Source organism: Pomacea canaliculata, linkage group LG9, assembly GCF_003073045.1.
Source record: "Pomacea canaliculata isolate SZHN2017 linkage group LG9, ASM307304v1, whole genome shotgun sequence".
NCBI lineage: Eukaryota > Metazoa > Mollusca > Gastropoda > Architaenioglossa > Ampullariidae > Pomacea > Pomacea canaliculata.
In genome coordinates this window covers 6,364,833-6,392,748 of record NC_037598.1, presented here as the reverse complement: position 1 = coordinate 6,392,748, position 27,916 = coordinate 6,364,833, and the positions used below count along the sequence as shown (strand labels likewise).

Below are 27,916 nucleotides of genomic sequence, written 5' to 3'. Positions count from 1 at the left end.
AAGTAGTTCTCAAGCAAGTTTTATCCCATCTTAGCTCTAAACATTTTATTTCTCCATTACAGTCAGCGCCCTGAGACTGCACTGCTTAAACTGACAAATGGCATTTTGTCTGCTCTGGATAGAGGTGACATGTCATTTCTCACCATGTTAGACCTGTCTGCTGCCTTTGATACTAAAGACCACATTACTCTCATTTATAGACTCAATACTCTACGGCATCTCGGGCTCCCCACTCAACTGGTTTTACTCATATCTCTCAGACAGTTGTATTGAATGGCTGCGTGTCTCCACCAGTCTCTATTGCCCTAAGGAGTCCTCCAAGGTTCCGTACTTGGTCCTAACCTCTTTATCATGTACACTAAGCCACTTGGTACTCTAATTAAATCTCACTCAACATCTGATTCCACCTGTTCTCCTTCTTAGGCACAAGCTGCTATCCAGAGCATCCAAGATTGTATTTTTGACATTAGACTAAGGATGACCCACATCAAGTTGAACGAGCGTTGGTCTCGGCAGACATTACAAAATGTTCTTAGGAAATGTTTGAATAATGTTTGTAGCAAGTGTTTATGAAATGTTTATCATGACCATTGAAGTAATGTTTATGTAACGTTTGCATATGAACTTTATCAAAACATTTAACAAATGTTTTTAAATGTTATTTAAACGTCTTGCAAAAATAAGCTTTTTCTCGTACAGACCACGAACCTATACATAGACACAACCGGTTGGACACGGTTAAAGTTGAGGGTTTTTTTTAAAATTTAACATTGAATATGATTGCTCCACAAGAACGATCCTGGTGTGATGCAATACCAGGCCAACCCGTGACAGTGATAAAGCAAGCCCCTAACACTTTGTTCTCATAGGTAAAAGATAAGTTCAATTTCGAAGTAGGACATATCAGATGTTAAGGTAATTGGAACAAATATATACTTGGATCTCAGCCAAAAGGCCGAGAAGCGAGACACTCGACAAGTGGCAATGTACATAGCATGGCGTTTAATGCAAACAAGCTCTCCTTGCCTTACCCTCTATCCCATCCCACCACCACTCCTACCTACATACCACTTCAAAATAATTGAAAAATGTTTCATCTAAAACTTTACGTTATTATAACCATGCTATCGTTTTTGAAACGTTTATAAATGTTTAAATACTATCTGGGGTCTACCTATACACATCCGTGGTGCAATCGATCTTGGTCGTGATGCTGCGCGTTTTAAGTACTTATTATTATAACAAACATTTACACAATAATAAAATACAACTTTATTTATCCCTCAACCCAATTCAAGATGGTGCTCGTACTAGCAATAATATATACATATATTATACACGATATAAAAGAGATAGTATAGATCAGGGATGCCCAACCTACGGCCCGCGGGCCATATCCGGCCCGCGAAACTTCTGCCCACAGTGCAGGAAATCGGCATGTTAGTAATAATAATGAAAAAAAAAAAAACGAAAAAAACGAAAAAAAGGGAAGAAGAAGTATTTATCCCTACGTAGGGGCGTCTCTCAATCTTTTTTTCGATGGACGAACATTTCGATTCAGTGCTCCGACTTGGTGTCTCTACGATGCAGCCTGACATTCAGAAGTTGGCTTCGGATAAGCAACTTCAAATATCCCACTAATTACTGCATAATTAATGGTAAGTACAACTTGTTTCTAATAAAAATGGTATCTGCTCTATTTTTTTTCTCTCTTTGCATTTTTGCGGTGAAGCGGCCCGTGACACGCATGTCGGAAATGTGTATGACCCGCAGGCCGAAAAAGGTTGGGCATCACTGGTAATATGTACAGCTCGCACACGAACTATCATCTCTATACACATCCTTGGTTCAAATAGTGTTCTCTCTCACACACACGCTGAAGGAGGGAGACAAACGAAATGTGTTAAATTCATGCAATCCTCACCCTTCCTGGAATCATATTGGCACACTCCACACCGACTTAGAGTTAGCTTTGGTTTAGAAGTCACTCCGAATCGTGCAGCAGACACAGCTGCGCTCAAAATGTCGAGCGAACAGATATTTCCCCGAAATGCCGCTCTGATGCTAACTGCGCATGCGCGGCGATAAACGAAAGGAAAACCGAATCTGCAAGAAGTTTCGCCTTAAAAATAGGAGATACTACAAGATAGGTCATACGAGGATTTTCTGCGCTTACAGCACGGACGTATATAGGTATATATATCGTGGTGACAGCTCGGACTATAGTTAGCTCGTTGTGATAGCGAAGCGATCGCTACCTAATGACTCCATGATGGCGACTGAAGGGAAGTTTGGAGCTGGTGGAGATCGACTCATGTAGCTCCATTAATTGCACTATAATTCCCGCTACAAATGCCCTGGAAAATCGTTTTTCATATTTCCACCGGATGAAGCAATGCTAGCACATGATTATTTTCCCGATCTTCTCTTTATAGACATTAATATTGCATGCTGAAGATTATCGATGCTGAACAATGTCGTCTGTTACACTTAACTATCACGGTTGTATACATAGCATTCGATCGTTGCCAAAAAGTGATCATAGATTTGATAATGTTGGTAGGTTGATAAATTTTATGATAGATGGGAAATTATTTTGTCGTTTATGTGAAGTTACTAATCTGTTGATTACATTTGTTTTGGTACTTAAACGAACGAACGAAGAGATCGAGTGCACGTGCAGCCTGCATTAGTGATGTCGATTGATTTTTTTGTTTCTGTTGTTTTTGTTTGTTTTTTGTTTGTTTGTTTCTTTGTTTGCTGTTGTTGTTGTTGTTGTTGTTGTTGTTGTTGTTGTTGTTGTTTTTGACAGATACAAGCAGTGGTTGCAAAGGACCCGGTGAGAAGACACCGAGGAAAAATATAGGCATTCAGTCTGGCTACTGCCTGTGCATTGATAATTTTGAGGACTCACAGTTCGTGAATGTGGCTACCAAGAACAGGCACATTTGGTGTGCTGTGCCGTCAATTTTCAATGTGCCAAACCCACAGTTCACCAAATTACCACATTTTTTATCAGGTATGAAGGCTTTTATTTATCCTTAGATGTTCGCCGATAACACCGAATCCATATCTGTCAAACATTACACACAACAGGCAAGTGACTGTTGACAAGGTTGGGCTGACCTAAATATGGCAAAATGTGCGGTGGTGAGGACACCGAGATTCTTCACCTGACGAGACATTTTGTGAGATAACCCTGACTAGTCGACCCACGCACTCTTCTTTGTTATAAGATGTAGAAGACAAGATATTTTAATAGCATTCTCTTTATTTATTTATTAGTCTTTTCTGTTTGCAGGTATGGTGCAAGAGGATGAAATTGTGTTGTCCACATTTTTATGCACATGACATATATATATATATGTAATTATATTTTTTATCTCACTGAAAATTTTGCAGTTTAAGGATAATACACTCTCATGATGCGTCTGGCAATTAGACCACTCGATATCATCATGATGGAGAGCGTCGGCCATGACAGGCCTGCGGTTCCAATGGACTGGAGCTTGGCGATGACCCATCCGCCGACTCTGTCAACAGAAGAGCACTGTAATATGTGGAAAATGTCAAATTATATTTCATGTTGGGGAAAGATAATTTTTTTCAGAAACCTCTTTTACTCTAAACGCAAACTCCCCGTGTAGTTAATTTGCAAGTGTCACACCTATCTGTGTCAGCAGGAATGGGAGTTGCATCTACAGCAGCTCAGATATGTCAAATTCTTAGATTTATAAACACTTATATGTACTTGTCTTCTACATAAATCATTATCTGTATGTTTATATCAGGTTTTTGTTGTTTGTATAAAGCTAGAGCACAAGACAATTTATAATCCCCTTTTGCCTGTCGACAACCGTTATTTTCATATTTATCGCAAACTATGTGCAGGTCTACAGCCCACCCAAGGACCTGTATTTCAAAAAACAACGCTTCCTGCATTTATTATGTCTTTTAATCTGATAGGATCATACCCAGTTTTAGCAGAAAGTGCCATTAAGGTTGAAGCCGTAGACTTTGCAACTATTCCTTTTTCTCCAAAACCGAGAGCTGACAGCACCGAGTACAAGACAACAACAGGCAACAGTCCTGCTCCCACCGGAATCACAAAATTCCTCACAAATCTAGTCAGTTCTGCTGGAGAAAATAAAGACATTTCAGAAACGCTCTCTCTGTCCAAGCTTCCATAGAAGTTCAAAGTGCATTTTTTTTTTTTTTGTTGAATGCAGACAGCTTTCACCTCCAGAGTTTTAACTACATCCATTGTTTCGTTTACCAAACTTTCATATCTGATTTTATAGTTAATTTCATTGAAGATATAGCTGAGTCTGTTATTATTAATTATTATAATTGTTATTATTATCAAGGACAAATGAGGGATTATAACTGGATGCTGCTCATCAAAAGTGTTATTAGTAGTGATGGGCATTATCTGTTGTCCACGACTTTTTTTTATTAAACTTTTGTAATTATAGAATTTTAGCAAGCAGCGAGAGAAAATTAGATATAAATATGCGTTTTGATAATGTTTATATTTACCATCATTATGTTGGGCGTCCGCCATCTCACCTAACATCAAGATAATCACAAGAAATAGCTACACCTGTGACAAAAAAACAAAAAACAAATCATGATTATGTCACAGACACATGACATGAAATGCAAGTAGAGTGAATGAGTCAACCCAGCGCAAGCAGGCCAAGCCACACCTTTTTAATAAGTAATCAAATAGTTTGGAAGATTCTATAAAGGGGATAGAGAGATAATATAATTAACCGTCACCGGCCAGTGTTTCTTTTCCCAGGAGAGACACGGCAAGTGCCACGACTGCGTGTGGGGGAGTAGGGGCTGCATCTTCTAAACAAGGTGGGTTAACTACAAGATTTTGCATCTCTGCATTTTGTACAATTTATTTGAATTTGTGTATTTCATGTAGATTCCTCTAATTAATTCCTTTTACAACTTATTAATAGGCGTAGTAAATGACCATAGGAGTAACTCCCTAGGAGCAACTAAACCTGGAGAAGATGAGAACCAGGAAGGATTCACGAACGAGCTTCGGCGAGTTCGAGATTGGGCAATACAGCGACTATTGAATAGAAACAAAATATGCATACTTAAAAGTTTTACTTAATTACAGGGAGTAATCCTTGGGTGTAACCGAGTTGAGATAGTGTTTCTTTTACTTTTATCTCGTCTTCTTATGCAGCGCGATTGCTATGTCTCGTTATAATTAAAAACTTAATTAAATATAGTTGTCTTTATTTAGAACTAAAAGCACGCGCTTATTTCTGTGCGACAGTGTGAATGTTAGGCGTGCAGGTGAGCGTCGATGACAGCTAGTATACATGCAACACTCCTCCTCTCTCTACCCTGTTTATTTTCTCTCCGCTTAATATTCCATAACTGTGCCACCTGGGACCAGGAACACATGTGCAAAACCATGCAGCTGGCGCCCAACGAAGGACACCTACATTGATCAGTTATTTGATGCGACACACACATGACGTCAGGGGCAGTGAACTGTAAGTAGTTCACTGAACCTATAGGCTGCGGAAAACGTGTATGAAGGTATAGAAGGCTGCGGCATGTTGAAGTCGAACCGAACCTCTCCTTCGAGGGACTTTTGTTTTATACAGGTATTAGAGTGTTGAGAGGGAAGATCGAGGGACTTTTTCTGGTCACGTGCTCATGCGAGCCTTTGAACCGGCGGTCTGAACACCGCTCTATAAACAGGGCAACGACTTACCCTCGCTTCATAACTATGGCCATGACGGAGATAGCGGGTAGTGTGGATATTCACTGGCCTCCTCCCACACCGCGACAACCGCAGTGTTCCTGTAACCCCCAACCCTGCCCCTTTATCTGCTTTGAGTGTCTGCTCGTCTGTTTGGATACGTGCTCGTGCGAACCATGTGCAATGCTAATATAAGTGCGACACCAACATTACATCTCTGCTCTGATGACAACAATGCTTAATAGAAGTAAACATTGTGAACTCAGCTTGATTTCCTCTCCACATAACTTTAAGAACGGAAGAATGGAAATCTTGGGTACGTGAGGTGATGCAGGTCTCTTTTTGTCAAGAAATTTACACAATTTTAATAAAGAAGCAAATCCCAGTTGGGCTTACCTTTGTGGATGTATAGCACAACTCTGTCTCGCACAGAGGAGAGAGAATCATAATGTGTTGCCCGGAAATTCCAGGAAAGATAATAAAGCAGTAATGAGAAACAGAAAGTACAGAGTCCCCCTAAACAAATTTATTTTTAGAACACACGCGTTTTCTGTTTAGACGCTAAAATCTCCCTCCCGTCTGTTATCAGGTCGTCAATCACCTCAGTATTGAGGTCTGAGTAAATCAGCATGCAGATAAGACATGTGCTGGACAGTGGGAGGGGACGGGGGAGGCATTCCAGTACATTGTTGCCAGTACAATGGTTCAGGTAACAATAATCTTTGTATAGAACTGTTTCCAGCTTATGGCCTGGCTCTCCGTGCTTCACTAGTCCATGCATATGGAAGACAAATGTCAAAGCGAGGGGTGTACAATAATAGCACTATCTTAATAAAACACACTTATCTCAATATTCAATAACCCATGCGACATCACTGCAGTAAGAATATAGTTAGGCAAGAAGGATTTCTCAAACAAGAAAATCTTTAACGCGCACCTCAAACTTGGAAAAGGCTGAGTGGTTGTAATTGAGAATGTCAGCAAGTTCCAAAGTTTGGATCCAGCCCTTTAATCCTCTGTCAAATAAACCCACCATATCATTGGCAACACTGCGATAAATCTAACTCTAACTCATAAAGAATTTTATTGCTACGAACCTTCAAAGGAAACCCAGGTCAAACTACTGGAATTTACCTAACCCTAACCCTAACCCACACTGATAAGAACATGCAAGGTTCACTAAGAAAAACTCACAGCTGCCTGGAAGTCACTGCCAACTATACTTTTGATCCACAGCATGGTAATTATAATACTGATCATAGGAGTGAAGGTGCTGATCAAGGTATGGCCTAATCATCTCCATTAAAAATCTGATTTCAAGAGATTTTCCAAGTTGTCCTCATCGCCAGCAGCGAAAATAAGCCCCTGCATAGAGAATTCCACCAAAATCAAAATAAAATTACAATTCTTTATGCCAGAAGGTGTTAAGCTGTCTTTCTTTTAACTGTCATAATTTGGCTCTTTCTACAAGCATGCGTACATACACACACTCACACGCATATTGACATTCTGCAGTTTATTTATTGTCCCAAGACATTTGATGCATTTTCCTTTGAAAACTACTTTCTTAAAAATTTTCATATTTCCATATGTTCACATCTTATGTACTTTTTTAAATGCATACAGTGTAAACCCAAGAATAATATGCACAACAATTTATTGTGAAACCATTTATGCACCTTAAACATATCTTCAAAAGGCCCATTTTAGTTCAGTAATTCCTGATATTTCTTAAAATCATGTAAGGCCCTGTAACTGTTGCATTTGGCACAAATATCAATCAATGTGATTGTTTCGACTAGCAAAAGTGCAAGTACTTCACTTTACTCTTTCATCACTTTCATTGCTTTTTCAATAAATAAAACACATGCTGCAATTTCAATAATGCCCCCTCTTGTACATCCTATGAAGAAGTTTGTGGGAAAAAAAGCGGAGAACACATCTGTGCCACTAAGAGCTGCATCTATTTTAAGTGGGATGACTTAGTGCCATTACCAGGTTAATGAACTGTAGGAAGGCAATACTGTAACAATGCTACACATCAGAAGTCTTCCAACTCCAAATTTTGGCAACTGTGATTTTTAAACAATATTTTCGATAAATCTATACCAGTGGTACCCAACCTTTTCTTGCCCGAGGGCAGCACTGGACATGATATAAAATCTCATAGCCCAGAACACGGCGGTTTTGCCAGAATAATGATGTTCAAAATGAACTTATGTTGCGTCTAGTTAAAATGCGCAGGCCGCATGAGACACCTTCATGGGCCGTAGGTTGGGCAACCCTGATACAGTTTCCTTTTGAAGGTCATTTTAAAAATAACATTAAAAATTTTAATTTAATTTAAAAAAAATTGGTGATGGTATTATTTTAAATTCATGTTTCCACGTATATATATATATGCATGTGTGTTTGTATTTGCACATGCATTCATGCATGCACATCTAAACTAGTTTTATATCTATTTGAATTGCTAAACTTCTGAATATGGCACCACATTCTAAGTTAATCAGACAAACTGGTAAAATGGAAAAAGAAGTGAGCATAAACCAAAAGCATGTATATATGTTATACATTATGCCCATCTTCAGACACTTCAAAAGGAATAATGTCCTAACCCTAGCCCTTATTGGTTACAAATATAATATCTGCATAAAGTACATCCAAAATGTATAAAGTTTGTACAGAATGACAATAAAACTTGAAAAAGTTTGCAAATAAAATCTTAAAATCATCTTAAAAATAAAAAATCTTAAATAAAATGCAAATATTGTTCATTTTAAAAACCAAAAAATAAAGCCATTTAAATATGGAATGAGTTTAGCACAGATATTCTTGTTCAATTGTTAATTCAGCAATGAAGCCACACAGACCAATCTGAACAAAAAATATTTATGGTTACTTTGATTGTAACCATACAAATGAACAGTACTTAAAAGCACTTCAGTTAAAAAAAAAACTGAGCCAATATATTGCATCATCTTAAAGCTTTTCAATACATGAACTAATCTATGTATGATAAACCTTTGTGTTAATGAACCCACATCATAAGCTTTTTTTAAAAAAAAAACAAAAAAAAACAAAACACACTAAGGCCTAAGCATGAGCAATTCTCCAATCTTCCAGTCCAAGAAATTTGGTGAGGGCAGGTGTGAAAAATGAATGTAACATTAAAAGAAACATTCACTTTTCAACAAAAATGCATATATGTATTGTACATCAATGTATTAAAATATGTTATTATCTAAAACCACAATTTTCTGGAGCCATCTCTGACCTTAATTCTTCCTATATACTTTGTACCTGCAGATAAGAACATCTTCATAGCTACAGCTCAATTGTATCGAATGAGTTAAAAACGCATTCCTGTATTACTGCATGTTGAAAATAACATTCATGATATACATACTCACAACACAGAGATCACTGGCACATAATCTAGCCTTCTTTCTTCAGATAAAACCTTACAAAGATATTGCTATCTTGCAGTTGTGATAAATGTGCATTAAAAGCATGAAAGAGAATAAGTGCAATGGATGAGATTGGAAGCTGAATTCCACAGGAAAAAGCAAAAAGAAATTCAATCCAGAATCACCAAATGGCATAAAGCTTTCTAATAAAAAATAAATTACCCAGCTTTACAAATTATCAAATTACATAAAACTTAGAAAGGCCTCATAAGTTACTCAATCATCTTTCACATCTGCTAAATACTCTTGGTGTAGGTGATCAGAGAACATAAGTAACCAAGAAATGTCAACATATTTGTAAATCCAAGCTGAATTCCAAGATGTGTAAAATAACACTTGTTAAAAGAAAACAAATACCACGTAATATTATATTCAATATTGCCTCAAATATACAGCTAATTTCACAACCTGAACAAATGCAAAACTATGAAACATAATCAAACCTGAAAGTACAGCAATGAAGATAAATGAGCTGTTATTTCAAAAAAAGATTCTGACATTAAAAACATATAAATATCAGAATAGTTACTGGTGTCAAACAAATATAATTTCTGTCAAGCACACACTTCAGATAATTACCAAGCCATTATGTGGCTTCAGGAAAAATGAAAGATAAATAGACAGTAAAGCCTGTCAGAAAAGATGTTCTTTTACCCTGACCCAAAATGTTACCTTCTAACAAAAGCCAGCCCATGGCACCAACTTTCACATTTGTTTGTGAAGTTCATATATGATTTGTGAAATAAAATGTCTACGGTCATTTTTGCACTTATTAAAGAACTATTTGACAAATACAAAATCTTTTTATGAGATTCATACATGAATAAAACAAAGTACATATACATATATCTTTCCTTTATTTTCTTCATAAAGGAACTTTTTGTCAATACTCTGATTCTGCAGTTTTCAGGAAGAAGCTTTAGATTAAAACTTTGTTTGGCTGGTATGATGAACACAGCATAACAGATAAAGGAAACTGGATGACAGACTCTCTGCAGGTGTGACACATTCTCTGTAGCTGTGACACATCAGAACTCCAGTCATTCAGCTTCATTTAGATTAGTCAAACCTAATCTCAGTGCTGATTGCTGATACCTTTCATGACCTTTACCTACGGCTGTTCTAAATAGGATATGCACTTCCAGTACTCAAGCCACCATCACGAGCTGAGAAGTCTGGCATGCTGTGCGATCGTGCTTCACGACGACGAGCCAGACCTGCTTCATCACCATCCGCCTGCATTTCAACATCAATGTTCTTAGCAGAGGGCCCAACACGAGTTGGAGGCTTCAGTCGGAAGCTGGTGAGACTATGAGCTTGTCGAGTCATCCACTGTGTTAATGATTCTTCAGGAGGACGCTGGTCCAGAATCTAAATTTAAGGGATCAGATTAAAGTTCCAGTCTATATACTTGCGCACACACACACACAACCAACCTAACACAGAGTTTCTTCCCCTTCTTTCCAGAGAATGAAAGTGACTCAGACAATGAGAGGAGAGGAGGAGGAAATAGTGAGAGAGGGAAGTGATCAAAAATGAAATGGAAGTGATTCTGGTAGTAAAACAGGGAAGTGTCAGGAAATAGAATGAAATCCATTGGAGATAAAAACAAGACTATGTTACAAATGAAATTAGTGGGATATAGAAACGACCATATGAAGAATAAAATCAGTGGGATATAAAAAGAAGACTATATTAAGAATGCACTATTGACTTGGGAGACAGAATAACAACTCCGCAAAACAAACACATTACAGGCTGAAAAACTAACTGTGTTGTCAAATACATTCCAAAGAGTTACTAAAACAAAACATTTGCTCCATAGTATTTGCTGCTTAGTAAAGGCACATACTAACTTGAAGAATACAGCAGCGCATTATGCGTCCAAGTTCACCAATAGCTGGCTCTCCAGTCATGGCAGAGCGGAACTGAGAAATTATCTTTCCACACTCTTCTGGAGTAACCTGAGAATTTAACAACATATGTGCAGTAACTTGTCTCAAGTCATTGCACTGGAAGTAATTCAAATGACAATAGATTAAGCACCATAATCTTTACTCTTGAAAATCCTAAAAACATTTCACCGGACAGAAAAGCAGGAATAGTAATCTCTAATGAAATAAATTTAACACAATAATTATCTATTAAAATCAAATATCACATTCAATTCACCAGATGTCTTAAAATTGTAGTAATATGCACATGCATGTATAATTTAAAACTACTTCATAGCTTATCTTCACAGTGTATTTTTTAACAGATTGTCCTTTCATCTTCTTCTATGATATTTCAAACAACCTCCCTCCCCATTTATCTGCCTCTTCCTGTTACCTCTATTCTTATTGTATAAATAGGCACATTTTCACACACACACACACACAGAGTATACTTAAGCAATGATGCAGCATACATTTGAAAACATTTGCTATCTGTAACAAATATGTTACAGCCCTCAAACCTTGTGGCATCAACATTATTGACTGACAGTACCCATCTCACCTTATAACACAATGATTCTAATTCCAGTCTCTCCATTTGAGGCATCTCATAACTTTTGGGAGTGTAAGAGATAAGCCAACTGTAATCTGCTCCAGTGCGAAGTCTTCTCTCCTCAAGCTCTTTTTCTCTGTAGTATCGTTCCAGCTCTTTGATATGCATGTCCAGTTCTGACAGCAAAGCATCTACTACATTATCATGTTCGTTTCGTCCAGGAAGTCGTCTAAGCTCTCCACCTGGAAGAAGCCCTTCACCCAAACGCCGTATAGCTCGAAGTCCAGCCATTAGTGACTGCTTCAAAACAAATAAATAATAGAAGATTATGATCTGCACAACTTAGTAGTAAATTCAAATTATGTTAATTCTTACAGAGAACACTTTTAAGTATCAAAACACACACATATGTATGAGTACATGCATCTACAGGTACACTCATAGTGACAGGCACACATGTGTGCACTTACGTGCTACAAAAACAAACTTTCGTATGAGTAAAGAGACTAGACTGTATTAAGATTCTGTACAGGAGGTGTGGATGCATGTATTTGTGTTGAAAAAACTGAAAGGCATGTACACAACAAAAATAATATGCTCAACATATGCTCAAGCATGTACATTCTACATAATATCCATAACTTCTATATTCTATGCACTTACATTATATATAACACAGGAAATTCGACATAACACAATAAAATCCTTCTGCAATACGTTTTGCTCAGATTCTCAAGTTTGAGCGATGACGCAGATATACCGCAATCAGACAATTATCTTTTCAGCATGATGCGACACTATAAGAAGATATGACACTTACACGATGCTTTCCTATAAAAGATCAATTTTCCTCTCTTCTTATTATTGTTGATACCAAGCACCTAACCCTTTTTCTCTTTTCCAGGATGAATACAAACTTAAAGCCACTGATGACTTTCACTGTCATGGGTGGAGTCAAGAACACTTGGTGCTGTGAAAGCGATGGCTGTCGTCTGCATTCAGTGCATCATACATCTTAATTTGCTCTTACATGCTGTACGACACATTTACGTAAACGTAAATACGTAACAGATACGTTCCCAAAATGCTATTTGCATTGTGAAAATATCTAGTAAGATCAGCAAACACGCCGATCGAATTAAAGCGATGCTTTAAATCATTATACAAAAATACATGGCCTATGAAGAATAAAAGGAACAATTCAATTGGAAAACAGATGTCAAGGTATCCAATCAGAACTGGGAAAACATCGGTAGAAAGGAAGTGATACACGAAGTAAAATGGCGACACAACAACAGCAACCTCCACATCAAAGGCCCATCCAACAGGACTGGGCAAATCGAGAGTATGTCGAAGTGATCACATGCAGCATAAAAAAAATAACAGACTTTTTAAATTCATTTGGTAAGTTTCTGAAGCTTATTATTCATCTGATACTTGGCACACGATGCCGATGCATTTGGTACGATTGTAGGTGCGTTTGGAGCGATGCAGAACAAGAAAAAGAGAGACCTTATATCCTATGAATTTCATTTTTGATACCAGCAAAAAATTAAGCATGATAAAACAAAAAAGCGTGGAACCCAACACCGGGTTATTTGTCAATAAACAAGCTGTAAGCTTGATAGGCTTGCAGTTACCCCGTTTTGAGATGGATTTGGACATAATTCAGTTAAATTTTGTCAGTAGTTTCTGTTTTATTGTAGACCAGGTATGGATGCAGCCATGTATTCTAAAAGTGTAATATTCTAGTATTCTAATAGTGCAATTAATACATACAGTGATTAGAATTAGAATATGTCTGTTTTAGGCATGGCCAAGTGTTAAAATCCAAACTAAAGTTGCTGATATTTCATTTATCATTAAAACAATTTAAAACAGTATTTAGTACTATAGAAATGTTCAAAGCATAAATAGCAAGAAAAGTATTTAGTTCATGCACAGTGGGCTTAAAGTGATTCTAACATGATAGTTCATTTCCCTGGATAAAAGTCAGGACGAAAGATGTTATTGACAAGGTGGAAAATAATTTTGCCTTCCATCATACTTATTGGTAAAGGTAATTTCTTTACAGACACATCATGCCGATCACGGCTAGCGCAGTTGAATGAAAAGCTAACACAACTAGAACGCAGAGTGGAATACATCGAGGCACGGGTATGGCATGTTCTCTTTTATTTATTCAGAGTCTGTATGAGTCAGGAAAATTTAGAAAGAACTTCCAGTCTCCAGAATAGTCAACAAACCTAAATTTCTTTTAAATATCATGGAAAAGTCTAAAAATTTACAGAAAATAAAAGTTATGCAATTTGCATGAAACTAGTAATTTTGTGCTTTGAAGGAGTTAAGAGCTTTTTCTTATGATTTGAAGGGAAGCGGTTGTTATATGATTTGAAAATCTTACTGACTGAAGAGGTAGAGGTGTATTTTGGCAATGACAATGAGAAATACCTAATGAGAACTGGTGGCTGATAGAATTAACTGGTAAGTGGCTGAAACAAAGGATAAGCAGGTATTCCAAAGGCAGCAGATTAAAAAAAAAATGGAGAAAACAGGACACAAGTGACAGATTTGTTTCAAATTATTGATATTTCCCTTTGTTTTCTGTTAGTGTGGATTCCAGCGTCCCAGTAATAATACTTGCAAGTTGCATAAGAAACCTACAGTTAAATTTAAAAGTCTTTTCTGCTCCATAAAATAGAATGTATTTAGGAAAGTTATCCAATTTATAAAAATTATTTGTAATAGATTTTGTAAGTAATATCACTGATTTAAGTCATGCTAATGTTATTAACATTATTGCCATCCTTATCTTTTATTCAAACTCTATGTATATTTATTCAAACTTTATATGAGGAAATAGTATTGATGAACTGCTATTTGTGTTTTTAAAAAAAATCCAAGGTACTCTGCACCCATTCCTTCTATATGGTAGTCTATTTACATGTCTTGCTGTAAAATATCTCAAAACTTTTAATCATTTTTAGTTGAAGAAAAATCTTATCCCCAGCTGGTTATGAGAGTGGGATAATGGGAGAGCCAATTAAAGATAATCTCATTATCATGATAGATTAGCTTGTTAGATAGATTATCTTATTAGCACAGTAGATTCTTAGAATTTGATTTTGAATATTTGTCCATCAAAAGTAAATCATCTAAATTTTATCTAACAGATCACAAAAGGAGATACATTACCATGATCATCAGAGATAAAACTTTGGCACCAATAAAAAGATTGGCACATAGAAGCAAATGCAAAGGCTTTCTTCTGGATTTCTTTTACTTCTTGTCTGAAGCCAATTTTACAATGTTTAAAGGTATTTTTTATGTTGTTAATTGCACACTGAGTTAACTTTCATTTTATTCTTTAATTATAATATATGCCACCAGTATGTTTATTAGTTTGTTTTAAAAAAACAGTTAATACCAAAAACCAGTTCTTTGTGGATGAAAAGAGTTCACCACATTTTTTTGTAATTATTATTATGTTTATTGCTTTGTTGTATTTTTAGATTGTAGAAATTGTACTTTTAGTATTGTTTTGAGAATGAGTGTTTTTTTTTCAAAATGTTGGGGTGTTTGGTGGTTAGTTTTACCACAGCAGCAAGAATCCAGTCTCATGGAGTTACAGCTTTCTCTGGATGTGACACCTGTTGACATGACTGACAGTGATTTTCTCCATATAATTTGATTTACTCCACTGTGTGTGAGTGTGTGTGTGTGGGAGAAAGAATGAAAAATACTTTGAAAGGTACATTTAATGCCTCCCTGTGGTGTGTGCTTCATGCATTTTTGTGTATGTTTGAGTATTTATGTAAAGAGCTTTGAGCTCACCTTCAATGTGGGAGAAAAGCATTTTACAAAGAATTATTATTATTAAGAAATGCTAAGATAAGAAATAGAAAGGCAGGAGAGTATGCATATTTGCTACATTTTACAACCTGGGAAAAGGACCCACTACAGAAGTTAATCTTGTAGGTTACTGTTTAAACAGACTGAGTGTTGATACTTCATTTGATATCTGAATCTTATAGGTGGACTTTTTATGGTTTCTTTTCTTTTGTTGAAACAAAAACCTGGTTAAGTTTCACACACAGGTGGCAGTATATTGTATTATAAAACTGTTTTTGTAAATGAAAGTAGGAGAGTGGATTTTTTTCTTTTTTACTTCACTTCCTTATTTTATTGTTATGTTCTCTCCACTTTTGGAATGTCTATGACATTTCATTTATCTTTAAATTAAAAGATGAGCTAATACACCTTTGATCAGTGAATACCTTCTGTAATAACTTTCTCTTCCTCTCACTTTGGTCCAGCAAGCTTTATCTACTTTTCATATGCAGAGTTTGTTTATTGATTTTAGCTGTTATTTGCTGTGCTTTAGACATCTGTTTCACTTATTGTAGTTGGAGCTCCTTTTGAGGTTCCAGGGCTAGGTTAGGGTTAGGGTTACTTTGCATACTGTTCTGTGCCCAGTACAGGCAAGTTGCAGTAGTGCTAAACAGTTTTTCATCTGTGTACATTTGTTTTTTTTTACTTTTTGTATAAGTGCTTTGATATTAGAGATCTTAGTGGTCATGTGTGTGTGTGAAAGGGAGGATGCAGTTGAGTTTGAAAGGGAAAGAGAAGACAGTTGTGAAAAGAGAATATTACTGTCTTCTGTTAATTTGCATTGCTCTTACACATTTAGTAAACTGTATCAGCAGTTTTCTGAGCATTTGTAGTCTTTTTGTGGTGAGATTTGCATGTTTTGTCCCTTTCCTAAATTTGAAAGCTGTAATGGGAGAAATATCAGGCTGTCTGCAGTAGGAGTTCAATAGACACAAGCAGATCCAAGTAAAGGTTCAGATAAATAGAGACCAAGAGCAATAGAATTCTGCAACATTTAACTTTTAAATTAAGAGTCCAGAGTTGCTTGTGATAATTTGAGTGGGCATATGGGTGCAGTCCTTTTTTAATAGGACCTACACAGGAGCAGTAAATAGTAAGTATGCTAAAGTATCATTTGTCGTTTACATCACAAGGTGAACACGTAAAGACTCACACTTTTCTTAAACAGCCAACAAGAGAGAAAGTTTGCAAATTATTAACTTTATTGTTATTGAATGTTTTCAAGCTTATATCACCATAATCTTTTCATAAATTCAAAATTGTCTTCCGAAATTTAAGTTTTAAAAAATCATGGTCTTGAATCTGGATATACTGTATACAAGTAACAAAAATTTCAGATCTACAATCTGGAGCTCCTACCCCCACCTTCACCCCTAAAAAAGTGTTCATTCCAACTTGCTCTATCACAGAAATATGGAATGCAGGTCTCTTGAAATATCTGCAAGTGGCACCAGTGCAGTATCACAGCTTTCAACAAAATATAGCAGGACTACACCCTGAACAGGACACCAAACAAGAAACAAAGCAAAATTATTCTCATGGGCAATAATATGTCCCCTTTAAAATACACATCATCTATTTTCAGACAATTTTGCATTGTTTCGGGGGCAGTTATGACACACTGCTTTCAACAAATTATGACAGAAGTGCCTTTCCTAATTGTTGCTGTATCAAGAAGCTTGGAACCATGACTGTTCCCCAGCACAGTGCTGTATTATGACTGCTGACACATGCCAGGTTAAAGGTTGAGCTTAAAAGTTGACACATTGTCTCTTCCTACACTTCCTTCCTATTCATCACTATTTATGTGGCCTGAAGTTTCTAGACCTGCCCCACAGTTTTACAGAAATGTCAACAATATCTGCATGTTTTTCTATATAAAAGTTTATTGTAAATAAAATAAATTACATCTGCCTGGGTTAAATAGATTTCCAACGAAACCAAAATTTAAGATATTAAAGAAACAAGCACTATATTGTTTGGTTTTTCCCACGTAACCTTTAAGGATTTCTGGATGTAAAAACGGTAAAAGAATTATGCTATAGATTCTGTCTCCACAATAATAATAATACTTTTACAGTGCATTCCCCCAACTTGCAGAAAACTCAGAAGCATTTAAATTACCGCCTCCAAGAATAGAAAGCTAGCAGGAGGAATCCACAAAAAAAGCTGAGGCTGTTACTAATCATTCTTCTATCCCATCCCTAGTCTTTCCTTTCTGTGACTTGTCTTCAAGCTGTCAGGCCTCTTTCAACAGAGCTGTCACAGGTCTAGTAAACTATACCCACCCTCCATGTAATGCATATCGTCAACAAACATATTCTTGTGTTGCATAGCCGAGCAGTAAGAGGTCAATATGTTGAGTTCACTGTCATTTTCCAAAAGTGTAAGAATATGGAAGAGCAAATAGTCTTCTTTAATGATTTTGTTCACATTATCATAATGAGAACAGCTATTAAAAAGGAGGTTATTTTGAGTATAATGGGTAATAATCCCAAATTATGTTCTTTACCTCTTTCTGAAAGTTAGCAAAAGTCTTTTTTCTGGACACAGAATGTACATGGTGCAAATAGTTTATATCAGTACAAAATCAGACTTTTTTGATTTTTTTCTCCACTGTTTATGTACACTATAAATAAGAATAAACAAATCAAAAATTTATCACAGACATGAAATAATACTGAAAACTATTTGCTTGTAATTAAAAATAAGATCACCCAGATGATGTATGCATCACAATCATGTACACATTCCATTTGCCATTAAATCCAGATTTCTAGAAATATTTTTCATCGTTACGGCATGGTCATTTGAGCAGATTTCACAAATGCTGTAACAAAGGTCCTTATGAGAAAATAAAAACTTGTCTACAAGATTTTGCCTGGATAATGACAGTTCTTGATCCAACTATGCATGTACATGCCTGTTGTGGTACAAAGCAACTGTTGTTATGTTTGACAATAACTCAGAACATAAACACTGACTGAATACAGTCTTATTCCATTTTTCTTGCCGTGATATAGCCCTAGTTGCTGGCACAGTGTTAAAAGCAAACAATTATTCCATTCTGCAATGACAACCATAGGAAAAATCAGTTTTCAGAAGCCCAAAGTCAGCCCATACATATAAGATTATTTTGTGAAAAGCTTTAACTTTTAAATTATAAAGAAATAAATACAAATGTACCAGTTATTTAAATGGTAACACATGGAAAAAAAAATTGAAAATAAAGATGTAGCACCACAAAAAGGGGCTTGCTTTAAATGCAGCAGTACAAGCTGTATTGTAAAATATTGTTATTTTATGCCGAAAATGTTCTGCTGACACTTGCAGGTGAAAATGGTATTATCAATGTACCTTTAATAGTCAATTGAATGGAGAAACTAGCCACCAGTCATTCTCAGATGAGTTTGATATTTGACACTAAATGTAAACCCTCACTACTCCTGTCCTTGTGAAGTCTCAATTCTAAGACAAATAGCTGCTCCCACTGTTAAATGTCCAAGGATCACATGTAGTGTACTAGTTTGGCACTGACAGGTCGGCTACGTGACCGAGTGGGAGGTGAGGATGCATTCACAACCTTTGCAAGGTATGGACTGCTCTGCACCTGTGGGGGAGCTGCTGATGCAGAATATGGCCGCCTGTTAATGGACAGCTTGGGTTTTCGACGGGGACTTGACTTGCGTGTTACGAAAATCTTCTCAGTGCTGTTGGCATTCTCTGTAACGCCATTAATGGCCACATATTTGAAATCTGGCCGAGGACTGTCTACAGAAGCCAGGTTTGATTCACAGCTCTCAAATGATGCTCTGGAGGCAAATGCTAGAGGCTGAGTCCTTGTCTTCTCTGGTAGTAGGACAGCTATAATAACAGATAAGTTCAAACTTGCTTGATTTTTAGGAAGGTTCTGAAGGAGGATGTGGGGGTAAAGATACTACTAACAGCAGTTTATACCACTTTACAAACGAGAGTGAAAAAAAAAACCCATTTACTTTTTAGTACATGCATAAACTGCTCATCTTGAAAAGCATGCATAAAACCTGTGACACTCACTTAATAGCAAAACATTCAAAGTATAGTACCCTGATGCCACACTTAAAGCAAGGAAAAAAGAAATAAGTTCTGAATTTCTGTTACACTCTTAACTGAAATCTAAACTGAAGCAATTGTGACTTTTTAAAAATATATGTAACACTGCTGTCCTTGATGGCTACACAGGGGTGGGCTAGTTGCACAAGAACAAAACATGGAGATAGTATTGGCTGCTTAACTGTAGATTGTATTTTCAGAGCTTCACCTGGCAGGGGGCCTGCCTTTTTGATTAATATGGTAACTAAGCTCCAAATAAAGCACATGCCCTATGCCTTGGGTCTCACAGGGTCTAAGAATGGGCCTGCCAGGGTGTTACATATAAATATCCAAGGTTTGACAAAACTTTATCATTTTCTTCTCTGCATACAAGATTCTTTAGACTTTTTGATTGGTTGTAGATAGTAAAACATAAAAAAACATGCTCTGAAGCAACTTACAGATCAGGTCCTCATCAATGCTCATATCATTCTTGCAGCAATCACAATTAAAGACCGGACATGGATGTTGTATGACCTCACTGTTGGTGTGTCGAAGGAAGGCACTGAAGGATGAGTAGTCAAAGGAGCTGTATCGCCCATGCCAGGATATGTATCCTGCACAAGAAATATTATTTGACAGTGCACAGCAATGCATATTTTCCAAAATGAAAATTTGTAGCATCAAGCAGCTTTCAACCTGGGAGAAGAAATGATTGTTGTTTAAATGTTTCCACTGACCTTCTGGGTGGATAAAGAGAAAAGTCGGGACCCCAGCAATTCCCAACAGCTCGGTCAAGTCCATGTACTTCTCACTAAATTGGTCATGCTCTGCTCGCACACCTTACCATGACAAAGAAAACATTTACTGTGGCAATTTACAAGTCACTCAAAGAAGTCTCATTATGGTCTCTTTTACGCAACTTAAATAAAATAAAGTTTTGTGTGGAGAACAAGTTACTGACAACAGTTAGCAAAAACACTTCATCTTTCCTCAGGTGGTGCGGTTTCAATGTGTATTTAACTTAACTGTATTGTTCAAAAGTGGACTGAATATCATTCTCTGGAACAGTCAATAAAGGTGGCAGGATACACGGAAGTTTGCAACATACTGTTGGTAGTGTGGTTGATGGTGCTCTGGGCACGATGCACATTGGAGGCGCACTCACTGGTGCAGTGCCAGATGATGCCATCTTCTCGCCAGCCATTGGATGTTAGCTGATGAACCAGAGCTTGACGATCATCTGCTGTTGTTGCAGACACACCACAGGACACAGCAACAAAATTGAACTGCAAGAAAAGAAAACAGTATTGATCTCAAGCTGTGCATACACACACATGCAAAGCATCTATAGGAGCACAGGCAAGCAAGCACTAATAAAATTACTGATGAAAGAAATGAATTTTGAAGGGAAGATCTGACAGCTGAGATAGAGAATGCCTGAAATGGAAAGAAAGATAATTCAATGCTGAGGTCTGTAAGCTCTAAAATGAGCAATAACAAATACTGACATTTGAAATGTGTTAACTTATATCAAACAAGGAGCAGAGTGAGTTTTAAGTGGAAGGAAGAAAGTGCCAAACCTTTGACTATCTTGTAGCAGACAATCATTTAATAATTACTTCTGAGACTAGCAGGCAAAGAATACGTTGCATTAGAAGAATGAGGTCCAATCCTCATCAAACACAAACACTCGTGCATCAGGTGTTAAGAAAGTATGTGAGTGACAGACAACTACAGGAAGAGAAGCTTCATAACAACTTTTATTATTGTCAGCTATCATATTTTTCAATTTATTATTTCATTCTGCATTTTGTAGGCTCACACTCACTTCTTTTGATGACTCACGAGCAAACCGAACATAGTAGTCCATAATTTTTTGCGATGAGAGACACCTGCCAAGAAACAAATTTCTTGTCACAACAATTGATAATAACAAAACTAATGACTTGTTCTACAAATGAAACAATGAATGAACAAAAATATATTTCAGCAAGGACAGTCACAATGAATCATTATACATGTTTGTACCTGTGCTGGATTTACTAAGCAGTAAAATATAACTCATATTACATTTAATTTAAGAAGCATTTCTTCCCCGTGTCTTTTATTTACATGTCCCTTAAAAAATTTGCTGAGAGAAACTGGAAGGAAAAAAAAAACAGTACATGGACAAGGACACAAACAAAAGAGTTTACATGTGCAAACACAACTACTCCACTTAGCACAAAAGGTCACTGTCACACACCATGGTGTCCAAAACAGCAGTATAGTGGGACACTGGGACCGATGGCCATTCATGAGAGACTTGTAATCACCAGTGAAAATGTCCAGCTGGCTGCAGGCAGGAGGAGGCACATGCTTGGACAGCAAGCCCTGATTGGCCAGCTTTTTCCCTACTTTCCTCTCATAGGCAAGCGAGTCCTGGTACTTGCAGCATCCCTGGGAAGGCCATCTGTGACAATGCTACACATTACATCTGTGACACAAGTCTACACATCACATCTGTGTTTGCTACAGTTATTCTTGCTATTGACACAAAACTGGGCTTGTCTAGCGGCATCTCTGGATTGAATTAGGATGTAAAAATGCACCTGTACTGACAAATGTTAGATAGGTAAGGCAAGGTGGGCAACTCTTGGAGGGAAAGCAGGGCTGGAAAGACTGCTAACTTGGTGACTCAACTACAAATTACATCCAACAACAAGAAACAATAAACTGCACATAGCAATAATGATATGTTTCAATATTTGAGCCTCAACAATACCCAAAAGCTCCCAGGTTATCTTAACCTAATTTCTAAAGCCCTCGTTCTTAGCCTTAACCTTCCATCTCTATCTTTCAATACAACTGTTCCTAATTTCCTACATGCATATGAACATTTTAAGAACAGTCAAACTGATAATTCACATTATGACCTCAGAACAGAATCCTAAAGTTTCTACTCTCCTGAATGCTCAAGTTGCCTATTTGTCTTTGATGTCCACAAACCAACAATATGTGGGCTCAGTAACCAATGTGATTACTCAGTAACTCAGTGATTACTTACTTTGTTCCCTTTGAATGGATGTTATGGTAGCAATAGTAGGCATATGGTTTGAAAGGGGCAGATAACAGCTCCACAACTTCTGATTCAACGCTTGTGCCCTGAGGCTTGTCACTGAGAGAAACCATGCTCAGTCTGTAGCTAGGTTCTTCTAGTCCAAGCTGCAAGAGAGAAAGACATATATACTTTTAAATGTCTTCCTACAATAACAAAAATCATAAACCAGAAAAAAATACATGATGATAAAATTATGAGACAAATTATTTTATCAAGGTTGTGATCATTTTCTTTGCACAATAGTAGTTTCTGATTATTATTTACTGCTTATGAAGTACAGCAGGATCCTTTGTCAGGAACAGTGGGTCATACCTGAAGCCGCACAGACCGCACACCTGCATGCATGCTGCTGCCATACTGTTTGCCATCCACTAACACCTTGAAGCCAGCCAGATGCACATCCTCTTTGGACTGCGGGCACTGCCAGCTCACATGTGCTATCAGCTGACCTGTGAGTGTGTGCACAGTTTAGTAAGAATGGGTGCAAACATTTATCTACATCATGCTCTATGCTTACATCTTCTGACTTGAAGCTCAGCCATTCAATAATCTCTAAGCAACTCTTTTTCAGGTATCACACTTCACATTTTAATTCATGATTCAAGCTTTTTATGCTATGTATGTGGATGTATATTAACTTGTAAGCTTATGGAACTGTCTACATGACATGGGATAGCTTTAGTGGCTATTTGTGTGTGTTTGAGTGTGTTGTATGCTGTAAGCATAAGTTGTCCTATGTGCCACTGGGGGTGCAAAGGAATAATAATAAGAAGCTTAAGTTCTTGGTCTGCATAAAGTTATAGCACACTGAGCTCCTATGCTTATGAAGAAATATACTTTACATGTGATCTCTTATACTTGTACATCTCAAAAGCCAAATCCGTGTCTGAGTTTGTTGCTACATTCCTGACACCTACTTAACTCTCCAGACAGTCAAGTGTTTCCTCCCAGTCACAGGGAATATGAATACGTCTACTATCACTTTGATAAATGGCATTAACTTTTTATTGCTGCTGCTTTATCAACTTAAAAGCAGTCAACGCTCCTCACCTGTGTAGTTCTCCATTGCTGTGAAACATGTCTCCAGCAATTCCTCCACACCTGTCAGTGCATGTGCACCCATCAGGACGTCCTCATCCTTCTCAGCTCTGAAGGGATGCATCAGTGCACCAATTCGCTTCAACTTGTGACCAACAGTGCGTATCAATCTAAAATCGATACACAGCATTATGTGTTAGTGATTATTTCTGCTTCTAAAACTAATTTTTCCGAAAGAAAACCCATACAGAGAATTGAGTGATATTGTTCATTCAACTTCAACTGGTTTACAAAGAGAAAAATCAACTTTCATTGTAACTGGGCAGACTAAACATCCCTATAAACAGCTAGAAAATCATTAGAAAAGCAGCAAAAACAGATTTTAAAATGTATACAGAAGTAAACTCTACATTCAGTACTGGCCTCAGGTTATTGTTAGGGTTATAGTCTTTTTGATATTTTTTAAATATCTTCCTTATTCATTTTTCTTATTTTAGTTTACAAATGTGTCAGCACAATGCAGCAAAATTCTTAAATGGACCTGTCACGTTTGTTGGCAAGGTCACATGCAAGCTTCTCCAGCTGTCGCCGCTCTTCCAGCCCCACAACTGTCACACTGATCTGGGGAGGGTCAGGGGACACAGCGGGCTGCATGCGGAGGGCTTCAGATTGTACTACTTCTCCTGTTCCATAAAGCTGAATAAATAACAAATGAACCCATTTTTAGACAATTTTACTTTGATTACTCTCATTAGTGTTTGCTATAGTTATTCATAGAAACAAACAGAAATTTTGTATTGTGTAAGGACCATTACAGTTCACAGAACCTTGCTAACCTAATGAGTCTAACACCCTTTTTTCTTTATTGAATATGTATTAGTGAACTAAAAAGATTTAATATTTTAAAGAACAAAGACAGTGAAACTCCATTGTTAAAGAGCAGGTACAGTTTAAACAGACTGTTAAAAAGCAAGGACAGTTAAAACAAACTGTTAAAGAGCAAAGGACAGTTAAAGCGGACTGTTAAAGAATGAGGACACTTAAAACAGACTTAAATTTATTCACCATCCTAGTTAACTCTTCTTCGTGCCATGTTTAAAGTGGCATTGCTATAAATATACAGGTCCATCAGAGAACTCACATGGATTTCCAAATACACCAAATAGTTGCCCTTCTTTAGATGTTTGAACTCTGCCTCACGAGTATCTGGATGAATGGGACCAATGCTTTGGACCAGTTTTTCTGTATCTTCCTCCACACAGCATAACTAGAAACACAGACAAGCAGTACACAAAAACAAGACCAATAAGGTAAAGAAAGAAACTCTTTTAAAAAGCAGCAGCCCCTTCATTCATTACTTTAATGTTCTAATGACTAAAGAGAAACAATCTATGTCAGATGGAAATACAAGGCCTGCAGCTTCAGAGTCAAGATAGCATTTACAGGTGCAAAGTCTCTGTGTACCTTGAAGTGCTTAATTTTGACGCCTTCAGTCAGGTAGGGGTTATCCCAGGTGACACGCAGGGATGAACTGCTAACAGCAGGTACACGGTGAAGTTGTGGGGCAAGAGTTCCAGGCCAAGTCAGTATTAGAGGTTCAGATGGCTTGCTGTTGAGATGATCTCCTGCTGTTAGTGCCTGGATAATGAATAGAACAAGATGATAAAGTACACAGAGGGGTGGATGGGTGGGAATTCATTGCACCAGCGACTAAACATATCCCAGCAAAGCAGCCAGTCCTATAAGCAGGCGCCATATGCTGTTTGAGCCCAAAACTTGATTTTTACTGTTCTGATGATACATGTGCCATCAGATAGCCCACATTGACGACAAATCATCAAACTAATGAACATGACTCTTACCTGAACCTGGAAGGAGTACTCCTGGCACCACTTTCCCTGAGTGAAAGTAAAGCTCAGTGCATCTGCACTCAGGACAGCCTCCACGATTCCATTGACATATACCTTGTAACCAGTGATCAATGCATCGCCATATGTAGTTGGCTTCTCCCACTGAACGGCAATGTACCGAAAGTTGCATGCTCTGCAGAGACAGCACAATGATGACAGATTCTTTCTGAACCAATGATGTGTTTAATTTTGGGTAATTTAAGAATAGATTTATATTGACACATAAATGACTTTGAGGCAGTCTAAGGGATAATGCAAAAGAAATCAAATTTTTTTTACTAGCGTGCTGAGTCAACCTGACTAAATGAACTACTGTTACTTTAGGAGAGGAGTGGGGAATCTTTTTTCTGCCAAGGACCAATTGTATCCTTTGCAGGCCATAAAAAATTATCAATGTCTGTCCCATAATGGACATTCCTTGCTAGTCCTTCAAAATTTAATTTATTATGATTTACTTAATATAAATTTATGTTGCTATGAAAAAAGCTGCTGGATTTATTGAATTCTGAGTCATGCCTGCAGTTGCCTTAGCATGGCCAAACCAAATTATTTTCCCCACCCCTGCTTTAGCAAGACCATTGCAAGACCTGCATGAGAATTGGGTAAACTAGCACCCCTCCAGTCCATCACTCTGCTTCTCTGGAATTAACAGAGAGTTCCCCCGTAACATAAATTTTTGTTACGAAAATTCAATTTTACATAAAGAATTCTGGAAAAAATACAAAAATTACTTAAGCAAATTCTTTCACATCACGATTTCATTTTTGTACGTGGTACAGTAGTTAATATGTCTGCATTTTAGGATATGTTATGACTTGCTTAAGGGTAATAGATTGTGTATGTCTTTGTTATATAGGCTAAGTGAAGTGCTTCTGCTGATGATTATTTTATTTTCCCTAATACAAAGAAAGGCACACTTCTGTAATCTTGACCATATTGTGACCATAAAGAAAACCTACCTGACAGACAGAATAGGGGGATCAGGAGGAGCAGATGTCTGAACTGTCAGCTGTTTGGACTTCTCAATAATCTGACCATCTTCATCAAAGGCTACGAGACGGACAAAGTGAGTTGTCCCTGGAAGGCACTTGTTTATCACACAGCTGACGTCTCTGGTTGAGAGACGAACTTCTCGTTGCTGGTGTGATAAAATAAGAGAGATTATCTTTACAAACAGTTGTTCTGAGGAAATTTAAAAAACACAATACCTTCTGCACGAATATGATGAGAAGGATATGGGAGGGGGAGCAGGATTTAAATACAAGATACTAGTCATCACACAGAAAGTGAAAGATAAAATTACATTGCTTTCACAACCATGTGAAATCCTCATCATCATCTTAAAGACGGGTGAGAAATCAGTTGAAACTGGAAAAACTCACAGTTGGCTGAGCAACACTGCTCCACTGGATCTTGTAAAATGCCACATCAGTGTTCTCTATGTAGGAAGACCAGTCTAGATGGATGCCACTTTCTGTCATACCCGTGACCTTGAGCGGCAGCTCGTCATCACCTGCAGATGTGTGCTCATCCAAAGTGATGCTGCCTGGCCCCTTGCTGTTGCTGATGACTAGAGTGTTGGACTTTGCAGAGTCATCAAAGTCTGCTGTGGCGCTCAAAGCAACTAGGTTTATGCGATAGGTTCTGAAAACAAAAGCATAGATGATATTTCAAAATCAATAATTTGACATAATTTTTTCCAGGCTACATGCCTGTGACATTATTTGTTTTGTTCATCCTCTAAGTTTTAAACTACAATATTGAGGAATATTTCAGTTTTTCCAAAAATCAATAGTCATTTAAATTTAGTGGGTTTTTTGATATCTTAAAATTTATTGATGAGTGAGACTGTCACATACAGTCTCAACTTGTTATCTTGCCACCATCCAGCCACCCAAATGCTGGGTGAGAGGTGAGGGTGGCAACATTTGGGAAGAGGGAAATGTGATTAATTACTAGGGGTAATTTTGGTAAAAGTCCCTTCTTCCATAAAGTGTGGTGATTGTACTATAAGACTGGTGAGATAACGAGTGGCAAGATCATGAGTTGAGATTAAGCTGCAACGGTTACACTACTAGTATGCATAAATATCAGAATATAGTTCAAAAATCCTGAAACACAAACCATTTCAACAATGTTCGCAAGTAGCTATAATCTGTGACAATAATATAACTGAAAAAAGAAAATAAAAAATATTTTAAAGTAA

At 37.2% G+C, this 27,916-nt stretch overlaps 3 protein-coding genes, 1 long non-coding RNA gene and 1 other non-coding gene across 12 annotated transcripts in view; 1 reads left to right on the top strand and 4 right to left on the bottom strand.

The window, feature by feature from the left end:
* The window catches only part of LOC112572162 (mucin-21-like), a 44,148-nt gene extending 42,066 nt beyond the window's left edge, over positions 1 to 2,082 (bottom strand). Inside the window, exon 1 of the transcript XR_003100954.1 lies at positions 1,925 to 2,082. The gene's annotated coding sequence lies outside the window, so the exon portion shown is untranslated. The remainder of the gene's footprint in view (positions 1 to 1,924) is intronic.
* LOC112573015 lies at positions 784 to 967 on the bottom strand. Its single transcript, XR_003101127.1, has one exon. It is a non-coding gene; the product is annotated as a U2 spliceosomal RNA (small nuclear RNA).
* LOC112572167 lies at positions 2,073 to 3,540 on the top strand. The gene is made up of 3 exons (XR_003100955.1): positions 2,073 to 2,193; positions 2,813 to 3,019; positions 3,403 to 3,540. It is a non-coding gene; the product is annotated as an uncharacterized LOC112572167 (long non-coding RNA).
* Positions 3,541 to 7,238: 3,698 nt separating this feature from the next.
* On the bottom strand, positions 7,239 to 12,910 carry LOC112572163 (protein RD3-like). 4 transcript variants are annotated; one of them, XM_025251729.1, is made up of 4 exons: positions 12,518 to 12,910; positions 11,707 to 11,994; positions 11,064 to 11,171; positions 7,239 to 10,578 (listed from the first exon to the last, which is right to left on the bottom strand). In XM_025251729.1, exons 2-4 carry the CDS (start codon positions 11,986 to 11,988, stop codon positions 10,330 to 10,332), a joined length of 639 nt encoding a protein of 212 aa, XP_025107514.1. In that variant the 5' UTR covers positions 11,989 to 11,994; positions 12,518 to 12,910; the 3' UTR covers positions 7,239 to 10,329. The 4 variants fall into 4 exon arrangements, with proteins under 4 accessions (XP_025107514.1, XP_025107513.1, XP_025107515.1 ...); XM_025251728.1 differs by having other exon boundaries at positions 11,707 to 11,997; positions 12,518 to 12,908; XM_025251730.1 differs by lacking the exon at positions 12,518 to 12,910 and adding an exon at positions 12,361 to 12,511 and having other exon boundaries at positions 11,707 to 11,997.
* A 2,939-nt stretch (positions 12,911 to 15,849) lies between these two features.
* Positions 15,850 to 27,916, bottom strand: part of LOC112572161 — a 56,210-nt gene continuing 44,143 nt past the window's right edge. For all 5 annotated transcript variants that reach the window (XM_025251718.1, XM_025251719.1, XM_025251721.1 and 2 more), the window contains 15 exons: positions 27,093 to 27,354; positions 26,670 to 26,848; positions 25,663 to 25,843; positions 25,265 to 25,438; positions 24,942 to 25,067; positions 24,342 to 24,496; positions 23,813 to 23,970; positions 23,075 to 23,211; positions 22,709 to 22,866; positions 21,908 to 22,114; positions 21,491 to 21,554; positions 20,771 to 20,948; positions 20,400 to 20,501; positions 20,121 to 20,276; positions 15,850 to 19,452 (listed from right to left, as the gene is read on the bottom strand). In XM_025251718.1, the coding sequence (XP_025107503.1) occupies positions 19,097 to 19,452; positions 20,121 to 20,276; positions 20,400 to 20,501; positions 20,771 to 20,948; positions 21,491 to 21,554; positions 21,908 to 22,114; positions 22,709 to 22,866; positions 23,075 to 23,211; positions 23,813 to 23,970; positions 24,342 to 24,496; positions 24,942 to 25,067; positions 25,265 to 25,438; positions 25,663 to 25,843; positions 26,670 to 26,848; positions 27,093 to 27,354 (2,593 nt within the window). In that variant the 3' untranslated portion in view covers positions 15,850 to 19,096. The remainder of the gene's footprint in view (positions 19,453 to 20,120; positions 20,277 to 20,399; positions 20,502 to 20,770; positions 20,949 to 21,490; positions 21,555 to 21,907; positions 22,115 to 22,708; positions 22,867 to 23,074; positions 23,212 to 23,812; positions 23,971 to 24,341; positions 24,497 to 24,941; positions 25,068 to 25,264; positions 25,439 to 25,662; positions 25,844 to 26,669; positions 26,849 to 27,092; positions 27,355 to 27,916) is intronic.